Source organism: Esox lucius, chromosome 20 (genome assembly GCF_011004845.1).
Source record: "Esox lucius isolate fEsoLuc1 chromosome 20, fEsoLuc1.pri, whole genome shotgun sequence".
Lineage (NCBI taxonomy): Eukaryota > Metazoa > Chordata > Actinopteri > Esociformes > Esocidae > Esox > Esox lucius.
The window spans coordinates 28,540,483-28,555,654 of record NC_047588.1 but is presented as its reverse complement, the minus strand read 5'-3'; the positions used below and the strand labels follow the sequence as shown (position 1 = coordinate 28,555,654).

Below are 15,172 nucleotides of genomic sequence, written 5' to 3'. Positions count from 1 at the left end.
TCAGTTACAACATCGTTGACTGGTAATCAGACGGAAACATCTAAATTGTGTTTGAGAGAACAACTCTCACAAAATATTGTAGCTAGCTAGCATCATTATTAATCTTGTAATGGGGCTATGCACTGATTTAAGTAGGCATTGTATATATACTCCTTAATCCCATACTGATATGTGTCAAAATAGTTTATGTCTACTATACTCAATATCAAAGGCTGATGGAACATATCAGAATGTTTAGTTTATAATGTTGCTATAGCCTACAATTATTTATTAACATTTTAAGCACAGCGTCCCAGTGAGCAATCGATGGCGGCCCGCCGGCGTTTTGCTGCTGGCGGGCCGCAGGAGGCTATAATATCCTACAGCCAGCGGGCCACCAGCTTTTGCCGCTTTTCTCCTGATCTCACATTGCATAAGCCAATTTGCATCTCAGGCGGCTTTCCACCAGCGGCACGACTGCTTTACGCTGGTGGCCAGCCGCCGAAGAGAGTGCGATGTGATCTGCTGTATCTGCTTGTGTTCCCATTTTCTTCCCGCAGAGATGCTGTTGTACCCCTTTTATTCTTGTATTGATTACTTGTATTAACTTTATTTTAATATTGTTAAATCTTAGTGTACAGAATTCTGGTCAACATTGTTAGTTCATAAATAAAATACATTTTGCACTATTGCTTGTTTAAAGGACCTTTGTGTAGAAATGTACAGTAAACACATAGAAACCGCCGTCTCTCGCCATTGCTTACCATATGTTTTTCCAGAACGAATGGCTATTTTCCACTGCATGGTACTGGCTCAACTACCCACTATAGCCTCGAGTTTAATTGCTTCATTGGGGACAGTTCTTTACTGTGTTTAAACACTGCCATGTCGTTAGAGGGCGCTGTAGCGAATGTGAATTGCACGTAAGGCAAGACAATCGCCATTTTGCAAGCTAGGAATCCCACGTTCTAATAATGTGAAAACTGGATCATTTTAGTGACTTGGTTCTTTAAGTCTCGTTCAGGAAAAGGAACAACTCTTTTTCAAACTGTGTAAGGTATAAGCTATATGCTCTGAATTGGACAATACAACATGTGGATTATGACATTGTTTTACTACAATTTGATGAACTCCCGAAACAAACGAAGATCAAGATTTTTTTGGACATCGGACTGAAAATGTAGATAGTTCATAAGTTTGGGTATACCCACTTCTCTAGGCACCACACCACAGATTTTACCTGTGAGTATATTGGGATGATGCGCTTTCAGATGTGTATTGATGTTGGTAGTATTTTTCCATAAATTTGTAGTTGTTTACACTCTGTTCCCCAGTGGAAACGTTGCACTTTTTTCTCTATCAGTAATTTGTACCAGGATAATAGCCTTAATGAACCCAGTCAATCGGAGGTGATTCTGGAATGACCTAGGCATGACATTTCTTCTCCACCAATAATTGCATTGCAAGTTTTGCAACGTTGGAATCAGAAAGTCAAACAGTACTAATGCCCATGTATGCTTTTGATTAGACAAAACAAAACAAAAACACTTAAAAGCTCACTTTCTAAAATCCTCCAATCCAATTATGGTAGTCATGTAAAAGACTTTCGTCACAAAGGTAGTTTGGTGTCATCTCGTTTTAGTCAACCAAAATGAAAAGTATTCCATAATAAATATTGTTGTTTAGTTATTGTTTTTAATGGATCTATTTTGTCAGTTTTGATCTCTGCTACTGCAATTGAAAAATACAGTGAGGGAAAAACGTATTTGCTCCCCTGCTGATTTTGTACGTTTGCCCACTGACAAAGAAATGATCAGTCTATAATTTTAATGGTAGGTTTATTTGAACAGTGAGAGATAATAACAAAATAATCCAGAAAAACGTGTGTCAAAAATGTTATGAATTGATTTGCATTTTAATGAGTGAAATAAGTATTCGACCCCTCTGCGAAACACGACAGTACTTGGTGGCAAATCCCTTGTTGGGAATCACAGAGGTCAGACGTTTCTTGTAGTTGGCCACCAGGTTTGCACACATCTCAGGAGGGATTTTGTCCCATTCCTCTTTGCAGATCTTCTCCAAGTCATTAAGGTTTCGAGACTGACGTTTGGCAACTCAAACCTTCAGCTCCCTCCACAGATGTTCTATGGGATTAAGGTCTGGAGACTGGCTATGCCACTCCAGGACCTTAATGTGCTTCTTCTTGAGCCACTCCTTTGTTGCCTTGGCCTGTGTGTTTTGGGTCATTATCATACTGGAATACTCATCCACGACCCATTTTGAACAATATTTTTGTTGATGAAATAAACACTGGTATGCTGCAGGTCTTTGATGTGCTGAAAAATAGATGTTTACACCAGTCTGGGGTCCTGTGCATTCTGGATCAGGTTTTCTTCAGGGACCTTTCTGTGTTTGGCTCCGTTCATCCTTCCATCAGTCATGATCATTCTCCCAATCCCTGCCAATGAGAAGTGTTCCCATGGCATGATGCTCCCACCACCATGCCTCACTGTAGGGATGGTATTAACCAGGTGATGAGCAGTACCTTGTTTTCAGGGCTAATAGCTGGTTGGCATTCAGGGCTAATAGTTTGATTATCAACTGATCAATGCAGATAGTATTTTTCCCTTTCCACTCAGAGTCCTTCAGGCAGCATGTAATTAGCCTTTTATTCAGGAATGGCTTCCATCTACCCACTCTGACCTAAAGGCTCGACTGATGGAATGCTGAAGAGATTGTCCTTCTGGCGGATTCTCCCATCTCTGCAGAGAAATTCAGAAACTCTGTTAGAGTAGCAACTGGGTTTTTACCTACCGGGTGGCCAGTTCTGTGAAAGGTCTTGGTGGTTCCAATCTCTTCTCCTTAACAATGATGGAGCCCAATGCTCACCTGGGAACTTTCAATGCATTAGCAATTTTTTATAACTTTCCCCAGATCTATGCCTTGACATAATTCTCTGAGACCAACACACTACTGAGTCACATGATGAGTTGCTGTGATGAAATACATGCAAGTTGGAACAGCCTGTGATTTTAGTTGTTTACTCTGAGTTTGAATCCAGCCCTCAATCGGTTGGTGATTTTGGTTTCCATTGACCGTTGTTTTTTAATCTTCTGTTCCCCTTGTTCGTACATTTCCAAATGAAATTTCCATCCATGTCAATTAAACTACACGAAGTACTGTGTTCCTTGGTTTGGTTTTTGCTCTGACATGCACTGTGACGTGTGAGAACTTATATGGACAGGTGTGTGTATGTATAAGACAATGTTCAAAGGTATACTTCATTAATTAAAAATGAAATCTACATCACAACAAAATGTGGAGACACTTAGGTGGTCTGAATATCTTCTGAAGACACTGTACAATTGTATACACACCATTATACTATAAACAAAGATAAAAATAAAACAGTTAAATCACTGAATAGCAATTCACTATACTTTATATGTACCTAACACAGGATCTAGTACAATGTACAAACCATGTGAAAAGGACCAGAAAACACACATGCACACGCAGCCGCACACACACACATACACACACACACAAACACACACTATAATGTGGCTGATGTCATGTACACTTTCTGTTTACTCACAGCCACTATAGAGACTGGTGACAATATAGACAGCATGCTGCTCTCCCTAGAGAGCTCTGTAGCATGACCACACACACAACCACAACCAGACATGAAGGAATGTGTCTTTGTGTGTGTGTGTGTGTGTGTGGGGGGGGTGTTAAGACAGAGATGCATGAGGAGATATGGAAGAGGGAGAGGGGAAGATGAAGAGAGAGAGATATCTACAGAGCATAGAACAAAAGGAAAAGATTAAACAAAGTGATAAGGGCAGATATACGAGAGGGGCAAACTAAGGATAGCTACAGAGAGAAAGACAGACAGAAAGCGAGGGAGAGAGAGATGGAGAGAGCGAGGGAGAGAGAGATGGAAATGGGAAGCTGAAATATAAACTCAGCGGGACTGGGGTCTGTTTCAATGATGGACTCTTTTGACGACTTCTATAAGGGATGGTCCTCTTCAATAGTCAATGTGTTACAGTATGCTAGTTGTCTGACAGGCTTACATGTGTGATGTTTACCCCCCTCCCCCTTTTCAAACTCTTGTCCCAAATAAAAACAAACTCTGATAGGACCATCTGTTCACCTTTGTCGTTATAATCTCTCTCTCCCATCTCTTTATCGCTCACTCCTTCCATCCATTTCCTCTCTATATCTCTCACCCTGCACAAAGTGGTACCTTCCCCTCTCCCCTTACTCTCCCCTTACTCTCCCCTTACTCTCCCCTTACTCCCCCTATATTCCTCCCTCTCCCTGCACCCATGTTCCTCTCTCTTACTCATCCCCTCTTTATCATCCTTCTACTATTGATCTCTCACTCCATTTTCCCCTCTCTTACTTCCCTACGTTTTTTCCTGTCTCACTCCATCTTTCTCCACTCATCTATCTAAATCTTTCTCACTCCCTCCGTTTACCTTCCACTCTCTCTCTCTCTCACTCCCTCCTTCCCTCCCTTTTTTGTTACTCCCTGTCTACCACCATCTTCCCTTCTTTTGTTCCCTTCACATATCTGGATCTTTCTCTCTCTTTCATTCCACTGATCTTTCCTTCTCTTTCATAAAATGTTTTGAAAAATAATAATCTGAAATACACTGCTCAAAAAAACAAAGGTAACACTTAAATCACACATTGGGTCTTGATGAAGGAAATACATAAAAGATCTAAATTGTTTCTGCTCATTGTGTAATTCATTGAGATCAAAATGACGTAACAACGTTCAACGGAATCCAAAATCACCAGCCGATTGAGGGCTGGATTCAAACTCACAGTAAACAACTGAAATCACAGGCTGTTCCAACTTGTGTGAATTTCATCATGGCAACTCATAATGTGACTCAGTAGTGTGTATGGCCCCCATGTGCCTGTATGCACTCCCGACAATGTCTGGGCATGCTCCTGATGAGATGGCGGATGGTGTCCTCGGGGATCTCCTCCCCCGACATGGATCAGGGCATCACTGAGCTCCTGGACAGTCTGTGGTGCTACTTGGTGGCGTCAGATGCACCAGTACATAACCCAGAGGTTCTCAATTGGAACCAGGTCTGGGGAACGTGAGGGCCAGTCAATGGCATCAATGCATTTGTGGTTCAGGAACTGCCAACACACTCTGGCCACATGAGGTCAGGCATTGTCTTGCACCTGGAGGAACCCAGGGCCCACTGCACCAGCATAAGGTCTGACATGGATGATGTTGCAGGCAGCATAATGTTCACCATGGCATCTCCAGACTCTTTCACGTCAATCACGTGTTCAGTGTGAACCAACTGTCATCAGTGAAGACAACAGGGAGCCAATGGTGAACTTCAGTTCTGGTGTGACCTGGCGAATGCCAATCGAGCTGCATGATGCTGGGTTGTGAGCACAGGTCCCACTAGAGGACATCCGCCCCTCCTGCTACCTTCATGGAGTCTGTTTCTGACAGTTTGGTCAGAAAAATGCACACCAGTAGTCCGCTGGGGGTCATTCGGTAGGGCTCTGGTAGTGCTCCTCCTGTTCCTTTTCACACAAAGGAGCAGACACCGGTTCTGCTGCTGGGTTGATGCCCTTCTATGGTCCTGTCTAGCTCTCCTGGTGTAACGGTCCATCTCCTGGTATCTCCTCCATGCTCTTGAGACTGTACTGGGAGACAGCAAACCTTGCGATGGCACGTATGCATGTGCCATCCTGGAGGAGCTGGACTACCTGTGCAACCTGAATGGGCTGCAGGTACTGCCTCATGCTACCAGTAGTGACAAGGACACTAGCAAAAAAAAAAAAAAAAATCAGTCAGGAAGGGTAAGGAGAGAGCAGTTGTCTGGGGCCACCACCTGCAAAACCATTCCCTTTTTGGGGTTTGTCTTGCTGTTGCTTCACTAGTGCACCTGTCACTTTCATTTGTACCAAAACAGGTGACATTGATTCACAATCACTTATGCTTCCTAACTGGACAGATTGATATCCCTGAAGTGTTATTGACTTGGTGTTATACTGGGATGTATAATCTGAAATAGTAATAGTCGAAATAGATAAAGGCACGTCAAATGTTATAGCCTTAACTATATACTGTTTTGTAACAATGAACCAACAGTTACAAGTATATGAATGACAAAGGAAAATAAATAAATATGCATGTTCACAATATTGTTTGAGCTCCATAAGTTGCTCATTCATAGCAGGTGGTCACTTATCTTGCCGCTGTGATTGCATGTTATGGTTTTTATCCTACTAGATACAGTTTATTCATATTGGATTTGTTTTCAAATTATTTGTGGGTTTCTAAGATCTGAGCGAAACACGTGTCTGTAAGTGCAGCTCCATTGCCACCTCCTTTTCTGCGCGGTGTGCCCATAGCCAGTACTGTCAGGTCTGTCAATTGCAGCCTCTCTCAATAGCAATAGTAGTCAGGGTCTTTCTAGATAGGTCAGCCATGGACGTCTGGTGTTCTGACACTGTACTCTCTGTTAAGCGTGGGGTAGCTTCCCAAATTGCTGATTATTGGTTGAATCTCTCTAGTGTGTCAGTTCTCTTTTTGTTTTCTCATGATTTGCTTGTGTCAACGTTTGTCCCGCCCTTCATCCATCTTCCTTTTTCTCCTTCCGTCCATCCCTCCCTCTCTCACTCCATCCATCTCTTAGCTCATTTTCTAGTCGAATTTCTCCCCTTCCATCTAAATTGTACTGTGTTGATTTGAACTCTCTCTGGACGTTGTGTTGATGGCTCTTAGCTCCCAGATAAAGGCATAATTGACATGAAACACCTCCAACTCAGGGCGTAGGATGGTTCAGTGTTCTAACCCACTGTCTCTGTACACCTGTACTGCTGCTGTATGGACTCCATTACGACCTACAGTTTTTTTAACATAAAGATTCTTCAGTTATTGCCATCCAGTTAATATCTCCCTATCGCTCACTCCTCTCTCCACCTCTATTTCTTCCTCTTTGATTGTCCGTCTCTCCGGTCATTTAATGACAGATTCCAACCGTTAAATGACCGTTAAATCCAGTGGGCGAGGGTTGGGGGCGTCGGGAACACATCTCTGCTCCAGACTCCTCACACACAGTATAATTGCTTAGGCATGGTTTTGTTAGTGTGTGTGTGTGTGTGTGTGTGTGGTCATAAATACAACACAGCGTGACTGAAACTTCACTACAGCCCATAATTAGGAATGACCCCATGTTCCAACCAGCTCAGATACCAACACACGCAAACAGACACACACACACACACATACACCCTCTTTCAAACCCTCTGTTAGATTTCATTCAATCACATTCACACAAAAACAAGTATGAAAATGAGTTTGCGAGAAACTAATCATCGAGCTTAACAAGTGGAGCGAGGAATGAGGGGGTGGAGGACATGAGGGGAGAATGAGAGGAGATGGGGGGGAGGGAGGAGGAGGGGATGATGAGAAGAGGGGATGGGATTGTGGAGGTGTGGGACGGTCAAATAGGTCAGCAAATTACTGTGTTTGGATATGGAGGAAAGGGGGAAGGATCAGAAGAGAGTAAGAAGTGAATGTAGGAGACAGGAAACAGGGGAGATGGAGGAGAGGAAGGCAAGGCAACCTAACACTGTGAAATCAACATTAGAAGCGGGTGCCATATGGGAGGAAGGCGGAGAGGTAAAGGGGATGATTATCTTATAACCGACTGTGAAATTAGAATTGGGGGCAAAAAAACGTCTTAGGAAGTGATTCCATGAGAAAAACGAGTAAGTGACAGAAATGGATGGACAGTAGAGAGAAGGAAGAGACACCAAGAACAATGGCATGATGGGAAGAGGAAGAGGAAGGAGGGATCAGGTGACCAAGACATGAGACAAAGGGGGAATGGAGGGTTGAAAATAGAAGAGAACGTAGGATGAAGGGGGTGATGAAGGGGGTGATGAAGGGGGTGATGAAGGGGGTGATGAAGGGGATGATGAAGGGGGTGATGAAGGGGGTGATGAAGGGGGCTGAGAAGGAGAGGTAATTTCAAAATGTGCTCCAGAGTGGGAGGTGCTTGGTTGGACAAATTAGAAAGGGAAAGATCAAGGAAGGAGGGGGGAGGGGTGGAGGAGAAAAGAAGGAGGAGAGGTGTGAGGAGTGGAAATAAGGGAGAAAGAGCAGAAGAAGAAATATAGAGCATGGAGACAGCCCGGAAGCCCAACATTCCAGGTGATGTAATCCCGGCTCTGCCCTTCCAGATTCAGGAGTGCACTTCATCGTGGCTGGATGGCATGGAGCCCACGGCGTGTCATACATTATTCCCTCTTTCAGGGAGTGCGTATGTTCCCTTTCAGTTGGTCATTCGGGTACATAACACACTGTGGGAACATACAATCACAGCCAGCAGACACAGCCAGCCTGTAGAAATCCCTAGGGTGACGCTGAATACACAGTCTAGTTATTGAACCTCACCTTTCACAGCCAACAGCACACAATGAGCTAGGCTTGGAGCCGTGATATAGGGGCAATAAAACAATGTGCTTGGCTTGGAGCCGTGATATAGGGGCAATAAAACAAAAAGTGTGATGTGATGCCCAGCTGACTGCAGCACTAAAATCTGCTTGAAAGCTGCCTTCAGGTCCAGTGTCACAATGGAATGGCCAACAGACAAATCAGCACAGGAGGTTCACTGATCCCAAATGTTTGGCCCAAGCTGAGTACACTTTTAAAGTATACTTTCAAACGTTCAAGTGAGCCTGCGACAGATCCCTGCCCCGGAAGTCAAACAACATCCGCCAAACATGGTTTCTTTGATCACCAGGGTGCCTCAAGAATCAATAACAGGCCCTCCATGAGGGAATAGGACACCAGTCAATAGCCCCTTCATGAGTACCCCCTGTCCAGGTCAGACACTCCTGGTCCGCGAACTTGTTTAGAATTACAGCATGTCTTTGGGCGATGTTTAAATCAGCCCTGCTGACCACCTCCCATATTTAGCCCAGCCTGGGTTGTAGCCTTCACCCCCAAAGGGCGGGCGCCCCTGGACACCCGCGCCGAGGTTGCATTAACCGTGGAGAACAGTTGTCTGAAGCGGCCAATAGCGTTGCACTACTACCCAGCAGAATGGAGGCCAAGGTCAACAGCAAGAGGGACCAAGGGCTCTACAGCGCGTTGACTACAACTCCACCACAGTCGTTCGGTCGGCCCGGCGGTCTTGGCTGAAAATAGTCATTCATTTGTTGTGCGCTCGGCTCCACAGACCACACCCCCATCCAGGAGTCACCTTGGCACAGACAAATACTGACAGGCAGACAGCAGCAGCATCAGAGAAAAACTATTTTGTGAGATTTGGGCCCAGACAAAGAATCATAGTAAGACAGAAATTACGATTTTCCTAAGAAGATCCTGATGGGAGGACCGTAAGCATGAATTCTACATACCTGTGCCCTAAAGCTAACAAAGAATGACACAAAGCTGTGAGTGATCTGAGATCACATTTTGATCTGCCTAAAAATACCTCAATCGGTTACAGGACCAACTGCTCTCTACAGTGTTCAGGTCTGGGGTCCACTTACTATCCAGAAATTCACAAAAACGGTCAAACACAACTATAAATTCTGCAAACGTATTTAAAGACTCAAAATCCATAAAAGAGCCATTCAATTTCAGACCCACCTAAAAGAAAGTGATTCCATAACAAAGCCCTTGTCTACTATACATAGAAATAAACCTGACAGAGCACCAGGACAGCAACAGAGTTAGACCAAACTATAGAGTTAGACCAAACCATAGAGTTAGACCAAACCATAGAGTTAGACCAAACCATAGAGTTAGACCAAACTATAGAGTTAGACCAAACCATAGAGTTAGACCAAACCATAGAGTTAGACCAAACCACAGAGTTAGACCAAACCATAGAGTTAGACCAAACCGTTGAGTTAGACCAAACCACAGAGTTAGACCAAACCATTTAATAAGAAAACAGAGAACACAGGAAACCAACCAACCAAGAAACTGAAACTGAACCAAGTAACAGAATACAGGGCCACTAAAAATACAGACTGAGCTAAAATAAAGAAAAATCCTTGACTGTGTACAGACTTAAGAAAGCATAGCCTGTCTAAACACATGACTATTAGACAAAGATATCGCAGTTCCCACAAACTGACAAAGTACATGAATCAAATCAGACGTTAATATATGTCAATCTGTGAGGCAAAATACAGTGCAGTTACTGAAGCAGGATTTGTGACCTCTGGGTTAACACAGGGCAACAAGTGGAGGACAAACCACGTCGAAAACAAAGACAATGTATCCGTTTATTTATTTTACCTTATGTTCATGTTCAACATGCATAATGTTTAGTTCATTATTTTTATTGTTTCCACTTGCTTCATCGATGTGAACAAATGTCTCACATGCCCAAAAATCACCAGTGAATGGGAATTATCTGAATTGACAGGAGGAGATGAAGACAGAGAGCTCATCAACAGTCCCATGTTAAAGGGGCAGTGCCCTAATTCCCGACAGGGTTACAATACCCCACTGGAGAACAGAACAAGACAAAGAAGGATGAGAGTGTTAATTAGTGAGATGGTCTGTATTCCTGCAGGGTCAACAGGACTACAGTGACCACACTGGGAACCTCTGGAGCCTCACCGTGAAATTTCCCAGACTGCTCTCCATGACATCCTGTGCGTGTGTGCGTGTCATGTGATTTGGACTTACCCCCGGCAGTGTCTTCTGCTCGTGCAAAGCACTCTGGGCCTTCAGCGCCGACTCTCTCGCACAGTATGTCAGGAACGCACATCCTGAGAGAGCGATGTTGAGAGAGAGAGAGAGAGACAGAGAAAAGGTAGAGGGAGGATAGAAAGAGGAAGAAATGCTGAGATTGTTGACGAGTCTCTATAAGAGAACAACATAACTCCTGGATGAAGACTCAAGGACATACGGAAAGACACGCAGACACTCAATGACACACAGACACAGTTTCGTGCAGAAAGGACATACAGATAGAATAGTCAATATCCTTAACATGATCTGACTCTCCTACCCTCTGCTGTGCTGTTCCCTAGTTCAAAGTCCAGAATATAAAAAGCACCGGGTTTTCTACCAACACAGTCAACCTACAGCTCAGCAGGACACTTGACGGCACAGCAAAGCTTAGAATAGCACAGCATGGCTTGGCACGGTTAAGAATTGTACAGCATGGCCTGGCATGGTTAGGAATAGCCCAGCATGGCTCGACACGGTTTAGAATTGCACAGCACGTCTTGCCACGGTTAAGAATAGCACAGCATGGCTTGGCACATTTTAGAATTGCACAGCATGACTCAGTACAGTTTAGAAGAGCACGGCATGGCTCGTCAGAGTTAAGAATAGCACAGCATGGCTCGGCACAGTTAAGAGTAGTACGGCATGGCTCGGCACAGTAAAGAATAGCACAGCATAGCTTGACACAGTTTAGAATAGCACAGCATGGCTTGGCACAGTTAAGAATAGCATAGCATTGCTTGGCACGGTTAAGAATAGCACAGCATGGTTTGGCACACTAAACACAATATGTCCACAGCAGTACAGAGTCCATAATCCTACATACACCCACATTCACATTCAGTCTCTATCCATCTATCTTACTACTTAAGAACCACTCGCACTCTTTCCCAAACCTCTCTCTCTCTCGTGTACCTGTGTGTAGGTAGAGTGGCTGGCCAGTGCTGGTCCTACACCTGTCACCACCACTAAGACAACAGGCAGCAAGTTAACGTCATTGACACACCCCCACAGCCTCACATTAGACCTGGGCTGGCACCACAAAGCTTCATGCTAGCTTAGAATGCTCACAGAACCATCAATACCTACTGAACAGCATGACTCAACGACCACAACACACACAGACTTATACACACACGCACAGGCCAGCTCTTAAAAAGGGGATTATTGTTGTTGCTCCAAAGAAGATTCTCCAAACATGAGATTCTCAGTCAGCAGACTTGACTCAGTAAGCTTACAGGCCCATTATACTGATTGGCGAAACACTGCATGCAGGCTAAGCTGTTACAAAGACCCCAGGTCAAAATGGGTACACCCGGTGTGTGTGTGTGTGTATGTGCGCACATGTGCTGGCATCTGTGTATGCGTGTTTATGAGACTAGCGCAATGCTAGGGCCGTAGATGGATTAAGATAAGTGTAACCTGGCTCACAAACCACGACCCCTAACAGAGCCCACATCACCCTGAAGATGAGGGGTCATGACACCTGATATTTTATAAGACAGAGGGAGAGAGAGAGAAAGAGCATGAGAGAGAGAGAGGTAGTAGTTCTAAAGCAATGTATGCCAGACTGCTCTCCAATCCCAGAGGATGGCTTCATGCCAATCTCACTAACTGGCTTCTCACAGAAAATCCCAATGTTTAACCTGCAGATTGTATCATGCACATTCCCAGTATTCCCATTCTGTGAGGGGGGACGGGGGGACGGGAGGCGGGGGGGACAGGGGGACAGGGAGCTGGGACGGAGAGATAACCAGAGAGATCAGGACGACAGTGATCCAAAAACCAACCCAGCTCACGACTGAGTACACACACACACATCAGAGGATTACAGACAGTGAGCGAGAGAGGCAGTGAAAGTGAGTAAAACAAATATTTATGGGGGGGTTGATGTGTTTCCATGGTAACCCATCATCAGACTCTTGATAAACACACAGCCTAATCTACAGTGGCTAAATGAAGTGTTCTACTACACCAGCATTAATATACTATCGACCTACACAGGGACACACACCTCTGGGTGTGAAAAATATTGCAAAGCGTTCCGTCTTCAGCATAGCTGTTGGTCAAGTTGTCTACATGTATGAGTGTGTTTGTGTGTGTGTGTGTGTGTGTGTGTACCTGCCTATCTGTCAGTGGCCTATGACATCTTCAAATTATAATGTCTATATTGATGCAGGCTACATTACTTCTGCTGATGGCTTGAGTCCCGTTATACCTTTATGCATTCCGGTGTATTTGTCCTTAATCACGGTCAGCTCGTAGATTTTCCCAAACTGTTCAAAGATCGGTTTGAGATCCTTCTCCTCCAGATTCCGGGGAATCTGCCCCACGAACAGCTTGATCGCGTCGGCCTCCTTCATCGGGACACAGCAGGGAGAGCGACAGGCGCTCTGCCGGGTTCGAGGTAAGGAGAGCGGGGTGAGAGCAGGAGCAGAGTCGACGTCCTCTGGAGATTTGCGACCAGAACTGCAGAAGGTTTGAGGAGAGGAGTTGGATGTATTTGTTATATTTACTCTCAAGAATGAGGTCATATAACATTTGTTAATATATGCAATTCATTGATGGATTGCATAAAAACAAATCAATATTCAGATAATTTATCGTAGCCGACAGCAAGCCTGCAATATAGTATTAGCCTAGTGACACAAACAATGGCACTGGCGCCTCGTAAAAACAATTACGCAAATGATGATTAGCCAATCAAAAAATTATAACTACATTTAAAATACAATAAAACCAAGATGAACTATATATATATATATATATATATATATATATATATATATATATATATATATATATATATATATATATATATATATATATATACACACATAATGTTGGATTACCTTTAGGACGTGAAAGTGTGTTCCGGAGACCCTGTGGAAAGACATATATGGTTTAGATGTAGCCTAGATGAGCGCTACAGAGAGGCTGTGAGCGGTTTCTTTGTTTGGCCAGCTGTAGGTTACACATACACTCACTGGATGTCAACGTATGGGGGCTTCTCTCTTTGTCCGCCCTGACTCAACATACACAAAACATAACCAAAAGACAATATGGAACGCTGAACTTAAAAAATCGTACCTATTTCAAGAGATCCTTATATCCACGTCTTCACAAAATCTCAACAGTAAACGGATATGTTTTTGTTTGTTTTTCCACGTTTTTCCGTGGCGTTATCTTCAGTGCGCGTCTCCAGTTATCCTCGCTCGGGGAATAGGATGCTCAGTGTGATTCGTCCCCGCTTTTATGACTCCTGCTTATCTCTTCCTCGCCGGTTTCGAATTGGTAACTGAGTTAGGCTACTGCTCCGGTTAAGGTTTCGCGTCTTGTCACACTATCACCAGATCACAGATCCCTAACCCCGCGCCTTATGATCCGTTATTCGCTCGGTAAATCAGTTAAAGCTAGTCACTCTCTCATAGTAGCCTACTGCCTAGTACTAAAAGAATAGCTGAATTTCTATAGAATGTATCTTTTTGTATTGTATAATTTATTCTGTAAGACTATTTATCCAGCAGCCAGTTATACGTGAATCAATCAGTATCAGTCTTTTCGTACAGCCATTAATAACTCAACAAATATATTTTAAATATAAATATTGATAGCCTATATAACGTTTCCCTCTTGCACTACCCCTCTCGTTTTTCCCTTAGTTTAAGCTACGGTAGCTTTTGACGTCGTCTGCCGGTGTCTCCCTCTCGCTATCTAACCTCCCCTCCTTTTCTCCCTCTCTCCCTGGAGAGGTTGACAAGCTGTGACGTAAAAGGCAGGGATCATCAAAAACTATTTTCAAACGTAAAAAATAACAGCCCTTCAATCTATTGTACAAACCCTGCACCCTTAAGCTGAAAAACTATATGCATCACCAAGGAATATGCGGACATATATTTAAGTTATTAAATCCAGAATTATTTGTGAATTTATTGAAGCGCTGTTTAACAAATTCTGCGTTTGTTTCCGGGGTGCTTGTGTTCCTGGACGGTGCCCTTGTTTCTGGAACGTCGTTCCGCCCCTTTGTTCAGGCCGCGAGCTCTGGCCGTGGTGCTGAAGCCTGCCTAGGCCTATTGCCAGCGCGCGCGAGCGGCGTCACGACTACAGCTGCGCAACCACCGCACACACCGCACACACGCAACACACACAACGCCCCCCCAACCAGTTCTCTTCTGCATGTTGAACAAAAGCTAAATTCGTAATCATATCCATGATGTGCACATAGGCGATAGGCTAGGGGAGCAAGCGAACATGGACAATAGAGTACAGCAGACTTCAGGCTACACTGATTGCTGCTGACTGCTGGACACTCTAAAAAATATTCCAAAAAAGGTATTTTTTGGCTTTGGGGTACCCTTTGAATATTATATTTCTTTGGTTCCAGGAAAACGGTTCTATGTAGAACCATTTCCTCAATCGATTCTACATAAAACACAC

At 44.0% G+C, this 15,172-nt stretch overlaps 1 protein-coding gene across 5 annotated transcripts in view; it reads right to left on the bottom strand.

The window, feature by feature from the left end:
• celf3b (cugbp, Elav-like family member 3b) overlaps window positions 1-14,448 on the bottom strand; it is a 39,618-nt gene extending 25,170 nt beyond the window's left edge. For all 5 annotated transcript variants that reach the window (XR_002195739.3, XM_013139377.4, XM_013139378.4 and 2 more), the window contains exons 1-4: window positions 13,826-14,448; window positions 13,588-13,618; window positions 12,954-13,204; window positions 10,691-10,773 (exon numbers count right to left, since the gene is read on the bottom strand). Coding sequence is in view for 4 of the 5 variants with exons in the window: in XM_013139377.4 (XP_012994831.1) it covers window positions 10,691-10,773; window positions 12,954-13,098 (228 nt within the window). In the remaining variant the exon portion in view is untranslated. The remainder of the gene's footprint in view (window positions 1-10,690; window positions 10,774-12,953; window positions 13,205-13,587; window positions 13,619-13,825) is intronic.
• Window positions 14,449-15,172: the final 724 nt, after the last annotated feature.